The sequence below is a fragment of the Garra rufa genome, chromosome 25, assembly GCF_049309525.1.
Source record: "Garra rufa chromosome 25, GarRuf1.0, whole genome shotgun sequence".
NCBI classification, from domain to species: domain Eukaryota; kingdom Metazoa; phylum Chordata; class Actinopteri; order Cypriniformes; family Cyprinidae; genus Garra; species Garra rufa.
In genome coordinates this window covers 24,988,965-25,013,363 of record NC_133385.1, presented here as the reverse complement: position 1 = coordinate 25,013,363, position 24,399 = coordinate 24,988,965, and the positions used below count along the sequence as shown (strand labels likewise).

The window sequence follows — 24,399 nt, the reverse complement described above, 5'->3', positions numbered from 1 at the left end:
CATTAGAACTCACTAACCAGTGAATTTGACATACACAAATAAAATATAGGCTAGAAATTACATGAAAACCTGAGTAAGTGACTTGAAAACAATATCAATCTATCTGCCTACATATCAATCGTTTAACATTCGACGTTTCGTAAGTTTCATTAGAATTCATTAACTGTTGAATTTGATTTACAGAAATTATAAAAAGGCTAGAAATCTGAATAAGTGAAAATCTGACAATTACTCACCTTACTCTCAAATACACATTAAATGTAATACGGGAGAAATTACCTTGGGTAGTGTGAGACTTATAAAACAAGTTAGTCGGTCACGCATTAATAAGCCACGTACGTATACGTAACTCCTCCCCTTTGCAATTACGTCAGCATACGGATGTTTGTGAGTCTTGCAATTCACACGTGAAACTGGGATGCGACTGCGAAACTCAAATACTCGTTTGATTTCAAGGAAATAGAGCGTTTAATAGGATATTTCTACACTCGGTATAATCGCATCAGTGAAGCGAACTCTTTATATTGTTATATTTGCCTAGGGGGCAGGAAATGTAGATCAGATTTACAGTTGTCAAAAGTTTACATACACCTTGCAGAATGTGTGAAATCTTAATTACTTTACCAAAATTAAGAGGGATCATACAAAATGCATGCTATCTTTTATTTAGTACTGACCTGAATAAGATATTTCGCATAAAGACGTTTACATATAGTTCACTGGAGAAAATAATAGTTGAATTGATAAAAATGAGCCCGTTCACAGCTGTTTGTTTTGTTCAGTGATAGTTGTTCATGAGTCCCTAATTGTTTGTCCTGAACAGTTGTTCTTCAGAAAAATCCTTTAGGTCCCACAAATCCTTTGGGTTTTCAGCATTTTTGTGTATTTGAACCCTTTCCGACATTGACTGTATGAGTTTGAGATCCATTGATTTACACACTGAGGGACTCATAAGCAACTATTACATAAGGTTCAAACGCTCACTGATTCTTCAGAAGATAAATAAATTTAACTTATTTTGTCTTCTGGGAAACATGTAAGTATCTTTTGTAGCTTCTGAAGGGCAGTACTAAATGAAAAAAAAAAAGATATTTAGGCAAAAAAAAATGTACACATCTTCATTCTGTTCAAAAGTTTACACCCCTGGGTCTTAATGCATTGTGTTTTCTTCTAGAGCATCAGTGAGCGTTTGAACCTTTTGTAATATCTGCATATGAGCCTCTCAGTTGTCCTCAGTGTGAAAAGATGGATCTCAAAATCATTCAGTCATTGTTGGAAGGGGTTCAAATACACAAAAATGCTGAAAAAACAAAGAATTTGTGGGACCTGAAGGACTTTTCTGAAGAACAGCGGGCAGTTTAACTGTTCAGGACAAACAAGGGACTCATGAACAACTATCATACAAAAAAACAAAAAACAACAACAACAACAACAAAAAAAAAAAACAGCTGTGGATCATTCAGGTAACAACACAGTATTAAGAATAAAGCATATGGGGTCATATTCATCATTTCAACTATCATTTTCTCTTGTGGACTATATGTAAACACCTTTTATTTATTGATCCCTTTTATTTTGGCAAAATAATTAACATTTTGCAGATTCTGCAAGGTGTCGTTTTCGTTTGTTTTGATGAGACATAATATGGCCAAGTGTAAATACACACTGAGACTACGAAAAGCAAAAAAAAAAAAAAAAAAAAAAATCTCTCTCTATATAAAAAGTACATATTATAAACTGAACTTTCCACAGGCCTGCGAGCTACACACCACTAGAAAGGAATTATTGCCCTTTATTGCTGTCAAAACCCATTTTCTGTTTAGATGTGAGTCATTCCTACTATGGAGTGCATTTTCATCATATAGGAGACCGAGGTCACACTTTTCTCTCCAGTGAATATTTTTCAAGGGTAGGTTTGTTTATTACTTTATAATTGTTTTTAGAAATGTCACTGTAAAATGTTGCCTGTAGTCTGTAGGCTAACCTTCCTTTAAGCAGTCTAGCATGTCTTAGCATACTAGTTAAAATATTAAACTCAGAATTTTCTTAAGACAGAAGCTAGAGATTTTCATTTATAGTTTTAAATATGGATTTGTTTGTACACAAACGTATGGATTCAACCGCGTGGAGTAGCCTACTTTTTATGATGGATCGACAGTTGGGCTTCAAAATCTTAAACCCCATTCACTCCCATTATAAAGCTTGGAAGTGCCAGGACATTTTTAAATATAACTCGGATTGTATTCGTCTGAAAGAAGCATATACACACACAGGATGGCTTGAGACTGAGTAAATCGTGGTGTCATTTTCATTTTTGGGAGAACTATCCAATAATCTCTGTGTAAATCACAGTGTTTACACAAGATGGCGCAATGGGATAATTCACAGCAGTGGCTGTTGAACAGCTTGATCTCCTCAAACCAGCTGTCAAGCCACATTGAACTGATAATATTGATATTTCTACCTACAGTTTTGTGTTTATCAATCTGAACAGTACAGATATTTCTTCCAACGACACTATCATAGCGTCCAGCGCATCTTTTCGACTCATTAAAAACAACAAATGAGCGTTACTTCAGTGTCATTGTCTGTTAGTAGCTTCCACGTAATAAACTCTTGTCTTTTCCATTTTTTTAATACTTCCCATGCGTCGTTCGCAGCTGATTGATTCCAGTTTGTCCCGATGCGGCTCGGGGCGAAGAAAGCGTCCAAATTGTCAGACCAATCAAAACGGAGTGGGAGTATTTGCGCGAGAAATGATGCGCTCCCTCCCAGCAGCATCAAAGCAGCGGCAGCGATCAGCGCACAAGCACAGCTCATGCACCTGCAGGTATGAATGCTTTCAAAATGTTGTTTTTGTATATTCGCTAAAGCAAAGTTGTAATGCTCTATAATATGGTGTTTTTTTATTTGTTTAATTGTTGCAGAGCTATTATGATGTGCTGAAATGTTTCGTGGTGAGATGCTGATGCTGATTCTGAATGCTTTTAATTCAAAACAGTTATTTGACACGGGAAGATCTATTTCTGACGGTTAAATGTTTAAAAGTTTTATTTTGTTTGTAGTATATAGTTTAGCATTTGATGAGTTTTTGCAACAGCGTTATCCGTTTGCTCTGTTCGTTCATATTAATTATAACTGCGAGAATTCAAATGATATTTGATAGGGTTGAATGTATTGCCCACAGTTTGCACTGTAGAGGTAGTCTACTTAAAGGGCCAGTTTGGAGAAAATAGAAATTCTGAGATAATTTACTCACCTGCATGTTATTTCAAACCTTTTTTGCCTTTCAGTCACATTCACATTCATGGTATGGAAAAAGATGCATTGAATGTGACATCTGACTAAGACTGACTGAGCCATCTCCATTTGTGCTCTCTGAAAGAAAGAAATGCATTTGGAATGACACCAGGCTCAGTAAACGAACTGTGCCTTTGAGATTTTTATTCGACTTCAAGGAATCAGTGAAACTTATTGTGCATTGACTTGCATTGACATCCCATCTTCTGCTCTTCACTGGGATCGATTCCAGGCAGCATTTGCAAAGCACATTGGCTCACTTGTTGTATAAAGATATTCCAAACCAAAGTGTCAGACAGACTAATTACGCATGCATATTTATGCATAAACACATGCATGTTTTAAAAGTCGATTGTCAGATCAGATGTGTTTAGCGAATACACAAATGCACTGATCGCTCTCCATTTTTCACACTTGGAGCCTCCCTGCTGTGCAGTGCATATGTGTGCTCTGATAAATAATGTGCCTGATCTTTGCTGATGAAGGCGTATTCCTTTGCTGTTTCCTCTCACACAGGGTTCTAATGGTCTGTGACCTCTGTAACTGAGGAGCTAGCAACTATGTGATTGCCTCTTATTCCATCATCTCATTTGTGTGGCACCCCAAAAGCCTCCAGGCGAATCCAATGGTCTCCTTGTCGTCGGATTGCGTTGCTCCAGTGAGGGGCACTGATGACCCCGTTTGGTTTTTCTGCTCCGTCCCTGCTGGCTTCCCACCTTTGTAACCTATTGTGCATCTGGATCCTCTTTATGCCGCAATGGTGAGTGCCTTTGAATGGTATGGCTGCTTTCTTCTGCTGACGGGGGTGGTCGGGTCCGTCAGCCAGCGAACGGATCCATTGGCGCCTCCTGCTCCCGAATATGCCCACTCTATACGACTGGATGGTGATATCATCCTGGGAGGTCTCTTCCCGGTGCACTCTAGGGGCGAGCGTGGCGCCCCTTGTGGGGAACTAAAAAAGGAGAAGGGTATTCATCGGCTGGAGGCCATGCTCTTCGCCATTGACCTCATCAACAAAGACCCCGACTTGCTACCCAACGTGACCCTGGGGGCACGTATATTGGACACATGCTCACGCGACACCTATGCCCTGGAACAGTCGCTTACCTTTGTGCAGGCGCTCATTGAGCGTGATTCTACTGATGTGCGATGCGCTAGTGGCGAGCAGCCCATCTTTGCCAAGCCGGACAAGATTATTGGGGTGATAGGTGCGGCTGCAAGCTCCGTCTCCATCATGGTGGCCAACATTCTACGCCTGTTCAAGGTAATTCCTGTTTGTGCTTGCTATTAGTTGGTGGCTTTAATGCAGAACCAGACGAAATCAATGTTTAATGTTGTCTGTGGTGTATTTTCTAAAACTTTGCATAGTTTTGATCATGGTTTTCAAGGTTTCAAGGGCATGGAATGCAACCTGCCATGTTGGCATCTGCTTGATACGGCGTTGTCTTAAAGTAAGGGAAGAATTTGCGCCAATAAAAAGGGATACTTCACCCAAAATGTAAATTACCTCATGATTTACTCACCCACAAGCCATCCGAGGGGTATATGACTTTCTTCTTTCAGACAAATATAATTACAGTTATATTAAAAATGTCCTGGCTCTTAGAGCCTTGCACAGGCCTCAAATACAGGCCCTAGCCTGGCCCTGGCCCGAGACACTCAGGCCCCAGCCCTTGTCTGACAGCTTATCAGAATTTTTGGCCCGATTCCGGCCCAAGTCTGGCCTGACTCCGACCCAAGCCCTTCTTTTTTTAAACAATAGTTTAGTTTTGTATGTAACAGCAAAGTGATTATATTTCATTTCGTTCTTTTAATTAAGTAAATTTAGAAAAAAAATAAAGGTATGAGTAATACATCATTGGGGCGTCATTATTCCTGTGCACTCACAATATCAACAAAACATTGTGTTTTTATAAAATAAAGAAAACAAGTAGGATGCGCTTTCTGCCGTCTCGGCCTTGAACAGGAGCGTTTTACAGTGATGAACCAAAACTCAGCGAATAGCCTACTTGCCTTAAAAGTTAAAAGTTCGTCCAATGAAGAGATGGCGAGTCAGGATCATAAATAAATATGGCAGGGCCCGTCGGGCTCGGGCTAAAATGTTGAGCTCTGTTCGCTCTTCCAAACTTTATAATGGGAGTGAATGGGTGTTGAGATTTTAAAGTCCAGTAAAGTTCATCCAAAAATGCCGTAGGTGTAGCATAAGCTCTGGTGAAAAGTGACAAACACAGAAGCACACTGGAGAGAGCAAAAGAAAACACCGGCCACAAATTAGAAGTACAAAATGAGAATTTGTAAAGAAAAATGTCAGAGGATTTCAATATAAGCCAAGAGGAGACTGGTTTTCCTTTGTTGTAAACAAAACTTGGTTCTTGCGTGACTAGCATATTCTCACCGGAGTTTATGCTACACCTATGGATATTTTTCTTAGACAAACACATCAGTTTTCTTCAGAAGGCTTTTTTGAGTACTTTTTTTGATGGATGGATGCACTTTATTGGACAAAATCTCAACAGTCATTCACTGCCATTATAAAGCTTGGAAGAGCCAGGACATTTTTAATAACTCCGATTGTATTCGTCAATAAAGGAGAAAGTCATGTACACCTAGGATGGCTTGAGGTTGAGTAAATCAAGAGGTAATTTATTTATTTTTTGAGTGAACTATCCCTTTAGGTCATTTCTAGCTTAGTGGTTTTGCTTCAGGACCCACATAATAAACCATATTTAATATAGTATAGGGTGTATTTTCTTTCACTTTGTGTAGTTTCGCCTCATGGTTTTCCAACCACGGCTCATTATAATATTTCTAGCAAAGTTTTAGTCAGGTTTAGATGTTTTATCTGTTGGTATTTGACAGAATTCATGATGCCATGTATCTGAACAAGATGTTCAGGACCTCCAGCAGAAAAATAAGTCCACAGCATTAAAGATCCAGCAGTACCTGGCGGGTTTGCTGCCAAAAAGCTTGTATTTGACCATAGAACCATTCTTGTTTGATGTTCCAGTGGTGTCTGACAACTGAATGGAGTTCAACTATGCTGGAGTTCGTTTTTGGATGTGCATTAGGAAGATATAGACACACATTCTTTTCTAGGGAGATTTGTAACATCTTTAGTTGTTTGGAACTTCTTAATCATTGCTTTGGTGGAAATGGACATTTTTAATGCTTTAGCTTTTTTCTTACAGCCACTTTCTATTTTGTGAAGCTCAACAGTCTTGTTCTGCACATCAAAACTATATTCTTTGGTTTTGCTCCTTGTGATGAATGGGGATGATTAAGGGTATTTGGCCTTTGTGTTCCTTATATGTGACCCTAGACCACAAAACCAGTCTTAAGTAGCACAGTGTTTGTAGCAATAGCCAATAATACAGAGTATGGGGCAAAATTATCATTAGGATATTAAGTAAAGATCATGTTCCATGAAGATAATTTGTAAATTTCCTACCATAAATATGTTATCATTTTTTTATTAGTAATATGCATTGCTAAGAACTTCATTTGGACAATTTTCTCAGTATTTCGATTTTTTTGCACCTTCAGATTCCAGATTTTCAAATTGTTGTTTCTCGACCAAATATTGTTATATCCCAACAAACCATACATCAATGGAAATCTTAGTTATTCAGCTTTTAGATGATATATGAATAATGACTTTTATGACCTTTATGACTGGTTTTGTGGTCCAGGGTCACATATTTATAATCCTGTGGAACAGGAAGGTCATTGCTGGACAATTTCATGCTCTTGTAAATGTAAATATGAATGGGAATGTACTTCTGAGATATTTTACTCATAAGCATTTCTAGGGGTGCCAATAATTATGGCCAACATGCATTGGAGAAATCAGTTATTTCATAATGTGACTTTTCCTCCACTTTCAATTGTTTTACTTCAATGAAAGGTTCGAATTTTGTGATTTTTCTGAATGAAAGATCAAAAAGATGAACAATGCAGATTTATTTTCACAGCCGCCTTTGCTCATATTTACCAAGGGTGCCAATATTTGTGGAAGGCTTTGTATAGGCATACTGTAAATCAAAACTTTGACCTAAATGTTTTTATAGTGTACACAATGTGATGATACTTTAATTCGCTTGTAGTTTTCTTAGTGTTTCATTTGTATTTTATTTAGACAAAATAGTATAGAATTTAAATACCTGCTATTTATCGGTAACTGAAAATAACAATCAGCTTGGCCAGAATTGATTTATTTCAATATTTGGAATCTTGAATCTGAGGGTGCAAAAAAATCGAAATGTTGAGTAAATCGCCTTTTAAGTTGTCCAAATTAAGTTCTTAGCAATGCATATTACTAATCAAAAATTACGTTTTGATATATTTACAGTAGTAAATTTACAAAATATCTTCACAAACCATGATCTTTACTTAATATCCTATTGATTTTTGGCATAAAAGAAAAATTGATCGTTTTGACCCGTACAATGTATTTTTGGCTGTTTCTACAAGTATACCCGTGCTGGCTTTGTGGTCCATGGTTACTTTTTTAAAATGATTAATAAGCATATATACTTCGCTCACTTTAACTATGTGTGATTACATGGCTAGTTAAGTTTTATATTTTGCATCTATCGTCGTTTTCGCCCTGCTGTCCGTGACTCACTGCTATAAACACAAAATGAGGAAATCTCTCAGAGTGATTCAAATGCACTTTCAGAAGGAATTCACTTGCACACACTTTTTGGCAGGACTGCCCTGACTCTTTTAGTGGATATAGTAGCCTGTAATTGAATCTGTTTTGAGGGCTAATCAATAATCGCTTGGGTCTCTTGAGCACTAAACAGGAACCACCAATGATTATAAATGAATAGAAATTTGTCAGACTTTCAGAAGCATCTCCAATAGTGTTGAATCGCTGGATCTGCAGATGAAATATTTTTCCGGATTGTCCTAAACTGATTAATTTGCTGCTATCTGGTGTTTATGCTGTGCAGAGATTTTCTCCTATTGAGTCTCAAAAATACTGCCACTGGGTTATCTCATGTTTCATGTCTTCATTAATAATTGAGTGTCTGTTACAGATACTAAATATAGCTGGCTTGTAATTGGATCAAATAATGGGTGTCGTGTTTATCTGAAGAAAGCATTCACCTTTTCAACTGCAAAAGAGATCAGACACAGCATTACTTCATCTTTGAAAATAGAACCTTAGAAATGGTTGGAGAAGGAAAGATACAAAAAGTTTATATAATGTGATCATTGGACTTCAGAAGAAGTGAGATGTCTGGCTTCACCAGTTTATCTGTATTGAGCTTGTTAACTGGCTACTGCATTGTTCCTTACCTTGTGCATCAGTCATTTAAATCAGATATTGATTGTGTTTTTTTTTATTTGTTTCTTTCTACAGTCACAAGCATTCACAGATCAATTTAAGCTGAGGCAGTAGATGCTTGATTCCTTTTGCTGTTTTTCGAAATTTTAGAGCGTCCCTGACAACATAGAAAATATGTAATTGGATTACTCACCCTCAAATTCCGTCGTAGTGTCTTTTCTCTTTCCTTTGCTCCTTCCTCTCATTGATCTGCAGAGACTGGACATTTGAAAGTGATATGTGTCTGGAAGCCTCAAAACAGGAAAGTCACTGGGTTTGTTTCTGTCTTGGATTTAACGTAGCTCAGAGCTAGCAATTAGCTTAGTAAGAGAAAGTCAAGTAGATGTATTATGTAGATTACACATTGACTTTTTAAAGAAATTCTGTCAGGATGTGGTGAGATGAGATTCATTTAGTGCAACCCAATTATCGTTTGCTGCTGCTAGTGTAGTTAGCTAACAGTCTTTTAACATTTTAAATAAATGCTAATGATTTTGACTATATTTGTGAAGTGTCGTTAAGTGCTGTTCCTAATGTTTTCAGATGTAGCTTTATGTTGCAATGCTAACAGCTCTGGTAAGCATGACTTCTGTTTGCTAGCATCTACAGTCGAGGTAAAAAGTTTACATACACCTTGCAGAATCTGCAAAATAAGAGGGATTATACAAAATGCATGTTTTTTTATTTAGTACTGACCTGAATAAAATATTTCACATAAAAGACATTACATATAGTCATATTATTAGAAAACAATAGTTGAATTTATAAAAATGACCCTGTTCTTCAGAAAAATCCTTCAGGTCCCCCAAATTCTTTGGTTTCACAGCATGTTTATGTATTTGAACCCTTTCCAACAATGACTGTATGATTTTGAGATCCATCTTTTCACACTGAGGACAACTGAGGGATTCATATGCAACTATTACAGAAGGTTCAAACACTCACTGATGCTTTAAAAGGAAAAAAATGCATTAAGATCCGGGGGTGAAAACTTTTGAACAGAATGAAGATGTGTACATTTTTTTCTTATTTTGCCTAAATATCATATTTTTCATTTAGTACTGACCTTCAGAAGCTACATAAGATACTAACATGTTTTGTAAGTAGACAAAATAAGTTAAATTTACCCCCCCCCAGCTCTTAATGCATTGAGTTTCCTTCTGAAGCATCAGTGAGTGTTTGAACCTTCTGTAATAGTTGCATATGAGTCCCTCGGTTGTCCTCAGTGTGAAAAGATGGATCTCAAAATCATGCAGTCACTGTCGGAAAGGGTTCAAATATACAAAAATATTGAAAAAGCAAACAAGGATTTGTTAAAGAACAGTGGAAGAAATTATAAGTCAAAATCTAGTGATTTTTATAACAATCTGCACAGATTCTCTTCAGGTTTGTGTCAAGTTGGTCAACTCAACAGAAAGCTGCTTAATTTGAATGTGATTTATTATGAAAGTGAAACTCTAGATGGCGCAGGTCAGATATAATCACATCATTATTCGCATGACGCAGCTGATTGGTTCTTTTAACATCAGCAGCCAATTAGCTGCTGCTCAACATTCAAATACTCAGCTAGTGCTTTCTGTAGCAGTTGCAGCATACACTCCATACACCATAATGACAAAGCAAAAAAACAGGTTTTTAACATCTTTTCAAATTTATTAAAATTAAAAAACTTAAATAATTCCATTGCATAAGTATTCATACCCTTATCTGGGACACTTGAAATAGAGCTCAGGAGCATTCATATTGCTTGTAGATGTTACTACACTTTGAGTGAAGTTAACCTGTGGCAAATTCAATTGAATGGGTATGATTTGGAAAGGCACACAGATCTAACAGTTGAAAATGCATATCAGAGCAAAAACCAAGCCCTAAGGTCAAAAGAACTGTCTGTAGAGCTCAGAAACAGGATTGCATCAAGCCACAGATCTGAGGAAGAGTTCAGTAAAAAATTCTGCTTCATTGAAGGTTCACAGAAGCATGTAATCTCAATTACCCTTAATGAAAAAAGTTACTTAATGAAAACAACCAGGACTCTTCCTAGAGCTGGCCTCCTGGCCAAACTGAGCAGCTGATGGAGAAAGGCTTTGGTTAGACTGGTGACCAAGAACCTAATGGTTACTCTAGATGAGCTCCATGATCATATATGCAGATGGGAGAAACTTACAGAAGGACAAACACCACTGCGACTCAATGGTGGAACTCAAGACTTAAGGGTATGAATACTTATGCAATGTATTTATTTTAGTTTTGTAATTTTTAATACATTTATGAAGCTGTAACAATTGTGTTTTTATGTAGACTGATGTGGGGGAAAAAGCAATTTAAAGCAGTTTAACATAAGGCAGTAACATAAAATGTGAAAAAAATGAAGGTGTATGAAGGCGAAAGCAACTGAGCAACTGAGCTCAGCAACAGAGCACTTTATCCCAGTCAGGTAAATGGGAAGTTAAGAATAATTCAGACAATCACGCATGTATATTTTAGCAGCTCATCCACTCAGAAGTGTGAAATATATTCATACATATTTCATGAAGGCAAAGAATAAAGAAGACATCACAATCCGGTTCCGATAATGACTTTATTGGTCACCAGTTGCAGGGCAAAGGTAAAGCCCATCTCATTCATCTAGTCTGTAATGCAGACGTAAGACTTGAAACACTGTGACCGCTACTCACCTGAGATCACAGCAGAACAGACAGAGGTGATGTTGGGGGTGTGTGCTTAATAGAAAATGAACAAATTGCTTGACGTTGAAGACATTTGATGCATTTATTGGATTTTGAAGATGTGAGATGCTGTTTGGAATCACTTGTTTGATTTCTTTGTTTACCAGCTCTGTGATTTAATCAGTCAGAAGCTACCCACTTGTCTTTTTTCGCAATTGAATAGATCAAATCTAATGTTGTTAATTTTAATATTTTATTCTTTTTCATTTCTGTTTGTTTGTTTCATTTTGATTTCAAGAATTAATGGCTTTACTGATAAGGTGCCCTAAGGCTACTGCTTCACACACAAATAATCTGAATAAATAAATAAAGCAATAAAATATTAACTACGACTGCATAAGCTAAAAAACATTTGTGAAATGCATATGAATGAATGTGTGAATGTGTATTTTTAATTATTGATTTATTTGTTTCATTTGAAGAAATAATGATTTTACTAACAAGGTGCCCTAAAGGAATTGCTTCATACATGAATGATCTGAATGAATAAATAATGCACTAAAATAATTGCTTCCGGACAAAATAAATTAATGAATTGTCTCTAAAAAAAAAAATTAACCTGTAAATACGTGTTGTTTTAAAAGCAAAGTGATCAGTTTGTAGAATGAACAATGCATCAATGCAGATGTGCATGCTTTTTTAATTTAAGAAATAATAATAAATTAATGAATTGTCTCAAGGAAAATGAAAAACATGTAAAAACATGTCGTTTTAAAAGCAATCAGTTTGTAGAATGAACAATGAATGAATGCGGATGTGCATGCATGCAAATGTGTGTTTTTCAATTTAAGAAATAATGATTTTGCTAATAAGGTACCCTGAAGAATTGCTTCATACTTGAATGATCTGAATGAATAATGCAATAAAATAATTGCTTTTTCACAAAATGAAGTAGCTGAAAAGTGCAGTTTCAGTTAGAGGTAGATTGGATTTGTCTAAAAAAAACCCCAAAACTTGTAAATACATGTTGCTTTAAAAGCAAAGCGATCAGTTTGTGGAATGAGCCGTGAATGAATATGAATGTGGATGTGCATGTGTGTAAATCGGCTTGATTTGTTTGGCATTCAGGGTATGATTGCCACCTCCAGGTCTCTATTATGGCATTAGATTAGGTGAAGCGTCGCATTGCAGTCTTAATCAATACACAGCTTTAGCACAGTCAGAGAAACGGGGGAGGGAAGATATTCATTCTTTCCTGTAGCCGAGGCTGTGAAAAAAACATCTGTGTTTTCATGCCAGCCTCCTACGCCAACTCTCTTATACTGAGATGAAATGTGGTCAGAGCACTGGTGTGACTGTCACCCTGTATTGACTCGGTGAAGAGATATGAGTGGGGTCAGTCCACCTGAGGGCATATGTTTTAGCACAAGACAGGAAATGAGGTCATAGAGCGTGAAGCTTAAAAAGAGGGCTGCATGTTTCTTGACTATGCAGCATTTGGATGGCGAAAATTGTCATACTCCATCGGATGAGATTTATTTTAGAAGGTACAGTAGTAATGTTAGGGGTCAAGGTACTTTTTCCATTTATGGTCCATTCAAAAGTAGCCAGGTATTCTGCTTAGAATTTTTTTCTGCAAGCAATACATAAATAGGAGTTGCTACATAAATAGTGCGTGTTGTTGTGCCAACATCAACGTCATTATTAACCAAAAATATTGTTGGTAACTAGCCGCAAAACATAATGTTGGAAAATGCTTAGAATTCACTTTAACATCTCCACTGAATCTATAGTGCAAAACATTGTACAAAAATTCTTAGAAAGCACTGTAACATTTCAAATTAATGTACACCGTAAAGCTAGCCTGGCTAACGCCAGACCACGTTATGACTTCGTCATGATTCGTGGTCTGGGAACCACATGTTCATTTTCTCGTATTTGAGGCGTGGTTTACGAATGCCCAGAGCCGTTTATTGGGCACTAAGAATGTCTATCAAATGCACCTGTGCGTAGCTCATAGCCAATCGTTTCAATCATACCGGATGACGTATACAGAGCGATGGTTTAACGCCAAAAGTTGCTCTTTTTTCAAAATAAACTTGCGTTCTAAACTACTTAGAACACTATCTAAGGGGCCGTTCACATGTCGCGTCTTTTGCAAGCTAAAGTTCGTTATTTCAAATGTAGATGCGCGGTATGCGCGCGCATAATGGAAGCGACGCGGTTGCGACGCGCTCGCGTTTTCCATGCGCAAGCTACAGAGCAGTTTGGAAAGGAGAAAGCGACGTGCCTAGCGTTTTCCACGCGTTTTTAGGCGCGACATGTGAACGGCTGCATCGAATGATAACTTGCTGCCATGCTGGATCCATAGTTATAAACAAACTGCTTCGGTGAGTCGCGACGCATAGAAGGCATCATCGTCTTGCTGCTCCCTCCCCGTTCTGTGATTGGTTCCCTATCTGAGGTGAAAATTTGGTCCATGGTTTCCATGCTACCTTCCAGCGTGAATAAAATCGCGCTGCGCGGAAGGCAGCATGGGGACACCCAGGCTACCGTAAAAAAAATGTTAAATGCGTAAAACACTGTAACATCACAACTGAATCTATAGTACAAAACATTGTACGAAAATACTACGTTCACTGTAACATCCTAGCTAAATCTATGATCTAACACTGTATGAAAATATTTAGAATTCTCTGTAAAATCGCAACTGAATCACAGCGCAATACTTGTTGTATGGAAATACTCAAAATTTGCTATAATATTGCAAATGAATCTACAGTGCAAAACAATGTGTGAAAATACTCAGAATATAATGTAACATTGCAAACATTTTGTACAAAAATACTCAGAATTCACTATAACATCTCCACTGAATCTACAGTGCAAAACATTGTACAAAAATTCTTAGAATTCACTGTAACATTGCAAATAAATCTACACTGTAAAGCATGTTAAATGCGTAAAGCATCAAAATTTACACAAATCATTGTACAAAAATACTTAAAATTCACTTTAACATCGCAACTGACTCTGCAGTACAAAAACATTGTACGAAAATACTTAGTGTATTACTGTAATATTGCAACTAATTCTACAGCACAAAACATACAAAAATACTCAGAATTTACTGTAACATCGCAACCAAATCTACAGCACAAAACTTGTACGAAAATACTCAAAATTCACAGTAGCATCGCAAATGACTCTACAGCACAAACATTTTGTATAAAATACTCAAAATTCTCTATAACATCGCAGCTGACTCTACAGTGCAAACATTTTGTATGAAAATACTCAGAATTCACTATAAAATTGCAACTGAATATACAAAAGAAAACGTGTGAAAATACTCAGAATTTAATGTAACATCGCAACTGACTCTACAACACAAACATTTTGTATGAAAATGCTCTGAATTTAATGTAACATCGCAACTGACTCTACAACACAAACATTTTGTGAGAAAATACTCCGAATTCACTATAAAATCGCAACTGAATATACAAAAGAAAACGTGTGAAAATACTCAGAATTTAATGTAACATCGCAACTGACTCTACAACACAAACATTTTGTATGAAAATGCTCTGAATTTACTGTAACATCGCAACTGACTCTACAGCACAAATATTTTGTGAGAAAATACTCAGAATTCACTATAAAATCGCAACTGAATATACAAAAGAAAACGTGTGAAAATACTCAGAATTTAATGTAACATCGCAACTGACTCTACAACACAAACATTTTGTATGAAAATGCTCTGAATTTAATGTAACATCGCAACTGACTCTACAACACAAACATTTTGTGAGAAAATACTCCGAATTCACTATAAAATCGCAACTGAATATACAAAAGAAAACATGTGAAAATACTCAGAATTTAATGTAACATCGCAACTGACTCTACAACACAAACATTTTGTATGAAAATGCTCTGAATTTACTGTAACATCGCAACTGACTCTACAACACAAACATTTTGTGAGAAAATACTCCGAATTCACTATAAAATCGCAACTGAATATACAAAAGAAAACATGTGAAAATACTCAGAATTTAATGTAACATCGCAACTGACTCTACAACACAAACATTTTGTATGAAAATGCTCTGAATTTACTGTAACATCGCAACTGACTCTACAGCACAAATATTTTGTGAGAAAATACTCAGAATTCACTGTAACATCGCAAATGAATCTACAGCACAAGACATGTTGTACGAAAATACTCAAAATTCACTGTTAACATCGCAATTGACTCTACAGCACAAACATATTGTATAAAATACTCAAAATTCTCTGTAACATTGCAACTTCCTGCTGAAAAAAACAGCATATGCTGGTTAGGTATGTTTTGGCGCTGTGATGCTGGTTTTAGCTGGTTTATGCTGGTCCTTTGCTGGTGACCATGCATAAACCAGCAAAGGACCAGCATAAACCAGCAAATGGCCAGCTAAAACCAGCATCCTAGCACCAAAACATACCTAACCAGCATATGCTTTTTTTTTTTTTTAGCAGGGTTGACTCTGCAGTGCAAACATTGTGTGTAAAATACTCAAAATTTTCTGCAACATCACACAAAACTTGTATGAAATTACTCAAAATTTACTGTAACTTTGCAGCTGACTCTACAGTGCAAACATTTTGTGTAAAATACTCAAAATTCTCTGTAACATCGCAGCTACAACACAAAGTGTACGCAAATACTCAAAATTCACTGTAACATTGTAATTGAATCTTCAGCGCAAACATTTTGTATAAAAATACTTAGAATTCACTGTAACAATGCAACATACAACATAAACATTTTGTACAAAAATGCTCTGAATTTACTGTAACATCACCACAGTGCAGACATTTTGTACGAAAATACTCAGAATTCATTGTAACATCGCAACTTACTCTACAACACAAAACAAGTTGTACGAAAATACTAAAAATTCACTGTAACATCACAATTGACTCTACAGCACAAACATTTTGTATAAAATACTTAAAATTCTTTGTAACATCGCAGCTGACTTTACAGTGTAAACATTTTGTACGGAAATACTCAAAATCTACTGTAACATCGTAATTCTACAGCGCTGAGATTTTGTACAAAAATACTCAAAATTCTCGGTACCATCGCAACTATTCTACAACATGAACATTTTGTACAATATACTCAGAATTTACTGTAACATCTCAAATGAATCTACAGCACAAAAACATAGTACAAAACAAATGCTACATTCGATTCGCAAAGAAATGATTCTTATGAGTCCCTTCATTTTAATGTATTTTGATTTATGAAAAAAGTACTTTGGAGGTTGTGGTTTTTATTAAATCAAAAATATGCAGGGTGACCAATGTACTCCAAATTCTGAACAAGTGATTCTTATGACCTGTTCAGAATCAAAAACATAAAGCACAACCAGTGTAGTCTGATTTCTTAACAAACAACTCTTAACAAGTAAGTTGGTATTTAAACCAGTGTTGTTTTTGACAACCATCTTAGATTTAGTCTTAGTCTTAGTCTTTTGGACTAAAATGCTTCTTAGTTTTAGTCAAATTTTAGTCACTTCTATATGTGATAGTTTTAGTCCAATTTTAGTCGATGAAAAGTCAAAAAGGTTTTAGTCTAGTTTTAGTCAACGAAAAGTCAAAAAGGTTTTAGTCTAGTTTTAGTCAAAAAAAGGGAAAAAAGTAGGCTTTTAACAAATTAATGTAGGTCAGTAAGTATTTTGCTGTTGGGTAGTGTCACTTATAAGTTCTGAAAATAGCAGATCTATAGTTCAACACAATGTGAGCTTCCGGATCGACTATTTTCACCAATAATTACAATAATGAAGGAATGTTTTAGAACATAAAAGACAAACAAGGATGGAATGCTAAAACGGCTTGCCATACTAGTATAGCAAAGAGTATTTAATGCTAAAACGGCTTGCCATAGCGTCAGATACTTTTTAAGTTTTAATTGGCATGCACAATAAGCGGAAATGTCATGCATTTTAAACGTCTGACGGACCACCCACTAACATTTTCGTCTATTCTCGTCTCGTCAACGAAAACTCACACACGTCTCGTCATGTTTTAGTCATCAACGAGCCATTTTTATCTCGTCATCGTCTCGTTATCGTCATGAAAAAAAGTGGCGTCAACGAAATGATTTCGTCATTGTCATCGTTGACGAAAACAACACTGATTTAAACCTCAGTGAATAACTTAATAACTGAGTTCTATAACTGATAATAACTTCCTCTAAAAAGTTAAAAAGTCTGTTTAAACAACTTTTGCTATTTTTTTTATATAAATGATAATATACTCATAATCATAATTATTTTATCATTTGGCAATGGAATTGCATTTTTTTCTAAATATTTCATTCTGAAAAGTACATGAAAGAATCATTAATAAAGGTGATTAAGAAACCGTGTCATTAAGAAGAATCCAATCTGGAATCATTAAATTGTCTCAAGGCGCTACATAAACATCCATGAATGATACCATCATTTGCACCTGGATGAGTGCAAAAAAACATGTCTAGATGCTATTTATAAGCCTGTTTTGAGTGCTATTCTTGCTATTGTAGAGTCTATGCGGTTCTATCTTCAGATTATAGCAAACTATAGGTGTTTTAGGCCTTTACTCTGCTCTATTCTCAGCACCAAACTGCACTTATGTAAGATTCTGCAGTGTACTGGAAACATGCACATCATCAAATTGCTGATTACACCACAGTAATTGGGCTAATCAACAGCAGTTACGAACCTCCGCAGAGAAATAAGCAAAAAGAAAGCCACTTTGAAAGTAATATCTTAGCAAATTCGGGGTTTGCAAACTGTTGCGAACATCTAGGAAATGATCCCATTGAGTTTTCACACTGGTTGCATCAAGTCCTTGTGAATTTAAGGGTAGGACAGGAAGAACGCTGAGGGGCGAATTCACTAAACACTGCGGTATTTCAGCTCAACGTCTATCTTATTAGGCTTATTATAGATTGCTCTGTATTTAAAACTCATTGCTATTTGGTGCAATTAACGCCGTAGTGATAATGCGTGCAGAGAACAGGCGGTAAACAATTTAATTTAGATTTAGATGAACACAGCATCAGTTACTCATCGAATGATGGAGACAAGCATTTTAAATTGCCATAAATTCAGGTTTGCAATGTAGATGAGCTTATTTCGGCATTTTGTTAAGTGATACTGTACAGTAGTAAAGTATGCCATATTTCGTAATCTGCTGTATACTTCAAAATGGAGAGTTCAAAAAACCTGAAAGAGCTTTTCAAGGGAAAAAAAATAATAATAAAGGTAATTGCAACTTTTAAAGTATTTTCAGAGTAAGAACCAGCATAAGTGTCTTTTACAGTAATTTCAAAAGTTGATAAATTCTTACGTTCTTTATTGAACCTGTAAATGACTTGCTTATAGTTCTCACTGCACATTAAAGTAGGAGTTAAAGTAATTGCATACTTTTTTCACACCTTTAAGTGAAACTTTTGTGTATTTTCAACATATGTGCCTATAGCCTCATGAATGATACATGAGTGAATTAACTGCCTGTGAATTAGTGGCACATAATGTATTGCTGCGAACTGAGGAACATTAAATATTTAAGGCAATAACAGTGTCAATTAAACCACAAAGGCTTTTGGTCTTTTTTTTAGATGGTTTACCTGCATATCATCAAGCCTAGTATGCACTAAATGTCAATATGAATATGTAGATTTGATCAGAGCACAGTATGTCTAGTTTTATTGTCATATCTATGCTAAATCGTTTACTGAATAATTTGTGGGAAGCAGCTTATAAATCTACCAGCTCAACCAAACCAATATTGTTCTCGCGAACAGACCTTGTTATTTCAGGTCAGTATTGAAAAGACTTCAACATGATGTCTAAACAACTAAACCGTTCATTAGAGAACACATTATCTAAGAATGAATCACCCTATGAATCATGCCTTATTGTCCCAAAGTGATCCCCAAAAGTTATTTTTGCCTCAGTGGTTTTAACAAGAACTGTTTTAGTGTTTCACTTGTGTGTATATGTGTGATCTAATATTCTCTGTAGTTCAAATATTATGAGAAGAACCCTGATAAATCCAGGGCTTTACAGTCAAAGGTGGTTATTTTTAGAAAATAATAAATACAGTTATAAACCTTTATTTAAACATTATCATCTAAGCAACCAGTCAGTAAGAAGTCTCAGTAGGAGTCTCAAAAACTTAATACATCACCTTGATGATTAATTCAATGATTGAACAGACATAATTCAAAAAATGAGTCATTGTTCAGTTAGTGAGTCAATTGTTAAATCAGGACAGTTTTCAATGATTCACTGAGTGAGTGAATCTGATTCAAACTGCTAACCGTTTTGTAAATCCTTTAGACTGATTCATTAAAAAGAATCTGTTAATTTGAGCAATTTTTCGGAATCATATGTATCAAGGTTAAGACTGTCACGATTCCTTGATTCAATTCAAGTACTCTATTTAAAAAATACTTGACTGCATTTTGCCCATGTCGAGTAACCAGCAAAATACTGGAAGTGGTGCATTCCACGGACACCAATTATTAGACTTTCAAAGGCTGCATGATATATTAAACCCATTTAAAAATCATAATAAAGCATAATGCTATTGTGAATTCACAAACACAATGGTTTAATTAAATAAACATATGCAAGGCAGGTTTTATATTTGTGCTTTTTAATTTACATTAATGTAGGTTACATACGCGTGTCTCAGAGCGGCTCATTTCACAGTAAATACTGCACAGTAAATAAACTGTATGATTACTTGCTTTTGATACTTTATTTGAACTACTTACTATTGCCTCATTGCTATTATATACATATTTTAAGTAATTTAAGTAAAGGCTATTGTTCACAGTCTGTTTTTATTACAAAAAATAATTATAATTATTTATTTATCTAATTAATATAATTAATTATCTAATTACTCGATTAATTGTCAGAATAATCAATCTGTATTTATTACTACCCGATTAATCTCAGAATAATTGACCGATTACTCTGTTACGAAAATAATCATTATTGACAGCCATTTTCATGGTTCATGCTGTATTTTTTACTACAATTTTTTTATGATAATTATCCGATTACTCAATTAATCGTCAGAGTAATCAAACGATTACTCGATTACCAAAATAATTGTTGGTGGCACCCCTAATCATGGTTCATGCTGTATTTTTACTACAAGAAACGTAATTATAATTATCAGAATACTTGATTATTCGTTAGAATAATCGACCGATTACTCGATTACCAAAATAAGTGACAGCCCTAATTACGATTAATGCTGTATTTATTACTACAAAAAAAATATTATAATTATCCGATTACTTGATAAATCATCTGAATAATCGACCGATTACTCGATTGCAAAAAAAAAAAAATGTTAGTGACAGTCTGAATCACGGTTCATGCTGTATTTATTACTACAAAAAAGTATTATAATTATCAGATTACTCGATTAATCATCAGAATAAACGGCCGATTACTAAAATAATCGTTAGTGACAGCCCTAATAACAGGTAATGCTGTATTTTTTTTTACCACAATTTTTTTTGTTATAATGATCCGATTACTCGATTAATCGTCAGAATAATCGACTGATTACTCAATTAACAAAATAATCGTTAGTGACAGCCCTAATAACGGGTAATGCTGTATTTTTTACTACAATTTTTTTATGATAATTATCCGATTACTTGATTAATCATCAGAATAATCGACCGATTACTCAACTACCAAAATAATTGTTAGTGACAGCCCTAATAACGGGTAATGCTGTATTTTGTACTACAATTTTTTTTTAATGATAATTTTCCGATTACTCAATTAATCGTCAGAATAACCATCTGGTTACTTGATTGCCAAAATAAACGTTAGTGACATCCCTAATCACAGTTCATGCTGTATTTATTACTACAAAAAAATTATTAGAATTATCCGATTAATCGATTAATCGTCAGAGTAATTAAACGATTACTCGATTACCAAAATAATTGTTGGTGGCACCCCTAATCACGGTTCATGCTGTATTTTTACTACAAGAAACGTAATTATAATTATCAGAATACTTGATTATTCGTTAGAATAATCGACCGATTACTCGATTACCAAAATAAGTGACAGCCCTAATTACGATTCATGCTGTATTTATTACTACAAAAAATTATTATAATTATCCGATTACTTGATAAATCATCTGAATAATCGACCGATTACTCGATTGCCAAAAAAATTGTTAGTGACAGTCTGAATCACGGTTCATGCTGTATTTATTACTACAAAAAGTATTATAATTATCAGATTACTCGATTAATCATCAGAATAATCGGCCGATTACTCGATTACCAAAATCATCGTTAGTGACAGCCCTAATAACAGGTAATGCTGTATATTTTTTTTACTGCAAATTTTTTTGTTATAATGATCCGATTACTCGATTAATCGTCAGAATAATCGGCCGATTACTCAATTAACAAAATAATCGTTAGTGACAGCCCTAATTACAGTTCATGCTGTATCTATTACTACAAAAAAAAAAGTAATTATAATTATCCGATTACTCGATTAATCGACAGAATAATCCACCGATTATTCGATTACCAAAATAATCGTTAGTGACAGCCCTAATCATGGTTCATGCTGTGTTTGTAGTGTGTGTGAAATAAAAGCGCACACAAGATGATATTTGTGAAACCTTGCATGGATGCACATGAACACTAAATATAATCAACTTAATAGCATGCTTGAAACCATTTATTCTTAGTCTGGAGCACTGCGGGGGAGTGCTTAGGGAAACCTGTTTTGATACAGTCATTATTTTTGCAATATTGGCTGTTCAGGAAGTGCTGCTGCTTTATTACTGTTGTCTGTTATTTAACAAATGCACTTGTGATTTAGTAGTAATTATGGGTCATTTAATCTTTTAAGAGGAATTGGTCATTTTGGTGGGACCGCAGTTTTTTGAATAGAAACCAGCAGTGGAAACAAATAAAATGAAAAGCAGATGCAGCATTGGGATGTCTACTGGGACATTCTGCTCTTAAGAAATGTGATTGTTCCATTCTGGCTGCGTTTCAGCTTTCATTTCGGCCGTTGACAGGATGGGTATGAACTGGTATGTTTAAACAGCCTATTTAGTCACAAATTCATCACTTATATCTGGTTATTATGCAGTTTCTAAATGAATGCTGCAGTTACGGGAATAGTTCACCCAAAAAGATGAAAATGTGCTGAAATGACACTTATCCTCAGGCCATCCAAGATGTAGATGAGTTTGTTTCTAAATAGGGACAGATTTGGAGAAATTTTGCATTTCACCACTTGCTCACTAGTGGATCGTCTGGAGTGAATGGGTGCCATCAGAACTGTGAGTAATCAATTGCAAGCAATTGGTGAGTTATCTTTTCCGATAAAGAAACAAACTCATCCATATTGACCTGAGAGTACGTAAACTTTCAGCAAATTGTAATTTTTTGGTGAGCAACTTTAATGTGTATCTTGATATTGCTGTTAAGTACTTTTGTAACGTGTCAAACTCCTTCAGTGTGATGTCTGGATTAGGATGCCAAATTAATTAGAAATCCCGCAGCGTTCTCTCTCTTCGTTTGTCCCTGAGGCCCCAATAATGAGAGCTCTCGTCTCTAATCGGTCAGGCAGACCTAAACATATGACAGCAGTTGAATAAAACTCACCCTCAGTGATGAGGGCATGTGAATCAGCACCACTGACCACTCCTCCACCGACACTCAAACGCTTCAATCGATCACTGCACTTGCAAAAGCCTGTGGTTGAGCATCCATATGTATGAAACGGATCCCACAAGTGGATGCAGTCGATTGAGCTCCCACATTCTTGCAAGTACTGCCATTTTCAGATAAGCTACTGCAGCCAGATCCAATATACCTACTTTTTAAAAATTGTCAGTAGAGGTGCTGGTCAGTTCAGAAATACACTAAAAATGTGTAGGTAAGGTTATGCATTAGATTAGCTTCTCTGATTAGTTGTTTAGTTTTAGCTGGAATGGCAATAACTGATTTAATTATTTAAGTTTATTAACTTGGCAAAAAATATATAAATTTGAATAAAAATGTGTGTATATGTGCATGTCCATTAATTAAATTATATGTAATAATAAATAATACAAATATTATTAATAATTTTAATATTTAAAATTAATAATAATAACAATAATAATATAACAATAATAATAAATAATAAATATAAATATTACAATAAAAAACATTAATATAAAATGTTACCTTTAATTGTTTAAATAATGAAAATATATTTAATAACAAATAATAATAAATGATTATTAATAATAATTATCATTGTAATAATTAAATAATGAAATAATAATAAGTAATAATTACCATAAACAATAAATACAAAATGAACAACAGTAATAATAAAATAGTTTCTAAAAAATATATATATAAATATTATAATCGTGAAAAATAAAATACAAATTTGAATAAAAATGTGTGTGTGTGTGTGTGTGTGTGTGTGTGTGTGTGTGTGTGTGTATATATATATATATATATATATATATATATATATATATATATATATAAATGTATGTGTTTAAATGTATTTTTAAATATAAATATATATAAATAAAATATAATTAAAATATATTTAACAATTAATATATTATGTTTATTATATGAAAAAAATTCTAATAAAGTTTACCGAATCAACATATTAATTTTACCATAATTAATAGCTAAAATATTTAAATAATTAAACTGAATAATAATAATATTTTTTTCTAAAAACGAAAAAAATATACATTTTATAATCATAAAAAGACAATACAAATTTGAATAAAAAAACTAATAATATATATATTTTAAATATATATATATAAATATTATAATAATGAAAAAGACACAAGTTTGAATTAAATTTGTGTATATATGCATGTGTGTATAAATGTATATTTAAATAATTAAAATATATTTAACAATAAATATATATTATGTGTATCATATAATAAAAATGCTTCTATTCTATTAAAGTTTACTGAATCAACATATATTAATTTTACCATAAAACAATAACTAAA

The 24,399-nt window shown here is 34.6% G+C and overlaps 1 protein-coding gene across 1 annotated transcript in view; it reads left to right on the top strand.

The window, feature by feature from the left end:
* The first annotated feature begins 3,833 nt into the window (after positions 1-3,833).
* grm8b (glutamate receptor, metabotropic 8b) overlaps positions 3,834-24,399 on the top strand; it is a 250,482-nt gene continuing 229,916 nt past the window's right edge. Inside the window, exon 1 of the mRNA XM_073831290.1 lies at positions 3,834-4,564. Within this exon, the coding sequence (XP_073687391.1) occupies positions 4,058-4,564 (507 nt within the window). The 5' untranslated portion in view covers positions 3,834-4,057. The remainder of the gene's footprint in view (positions 4,565-24,399) is intronic.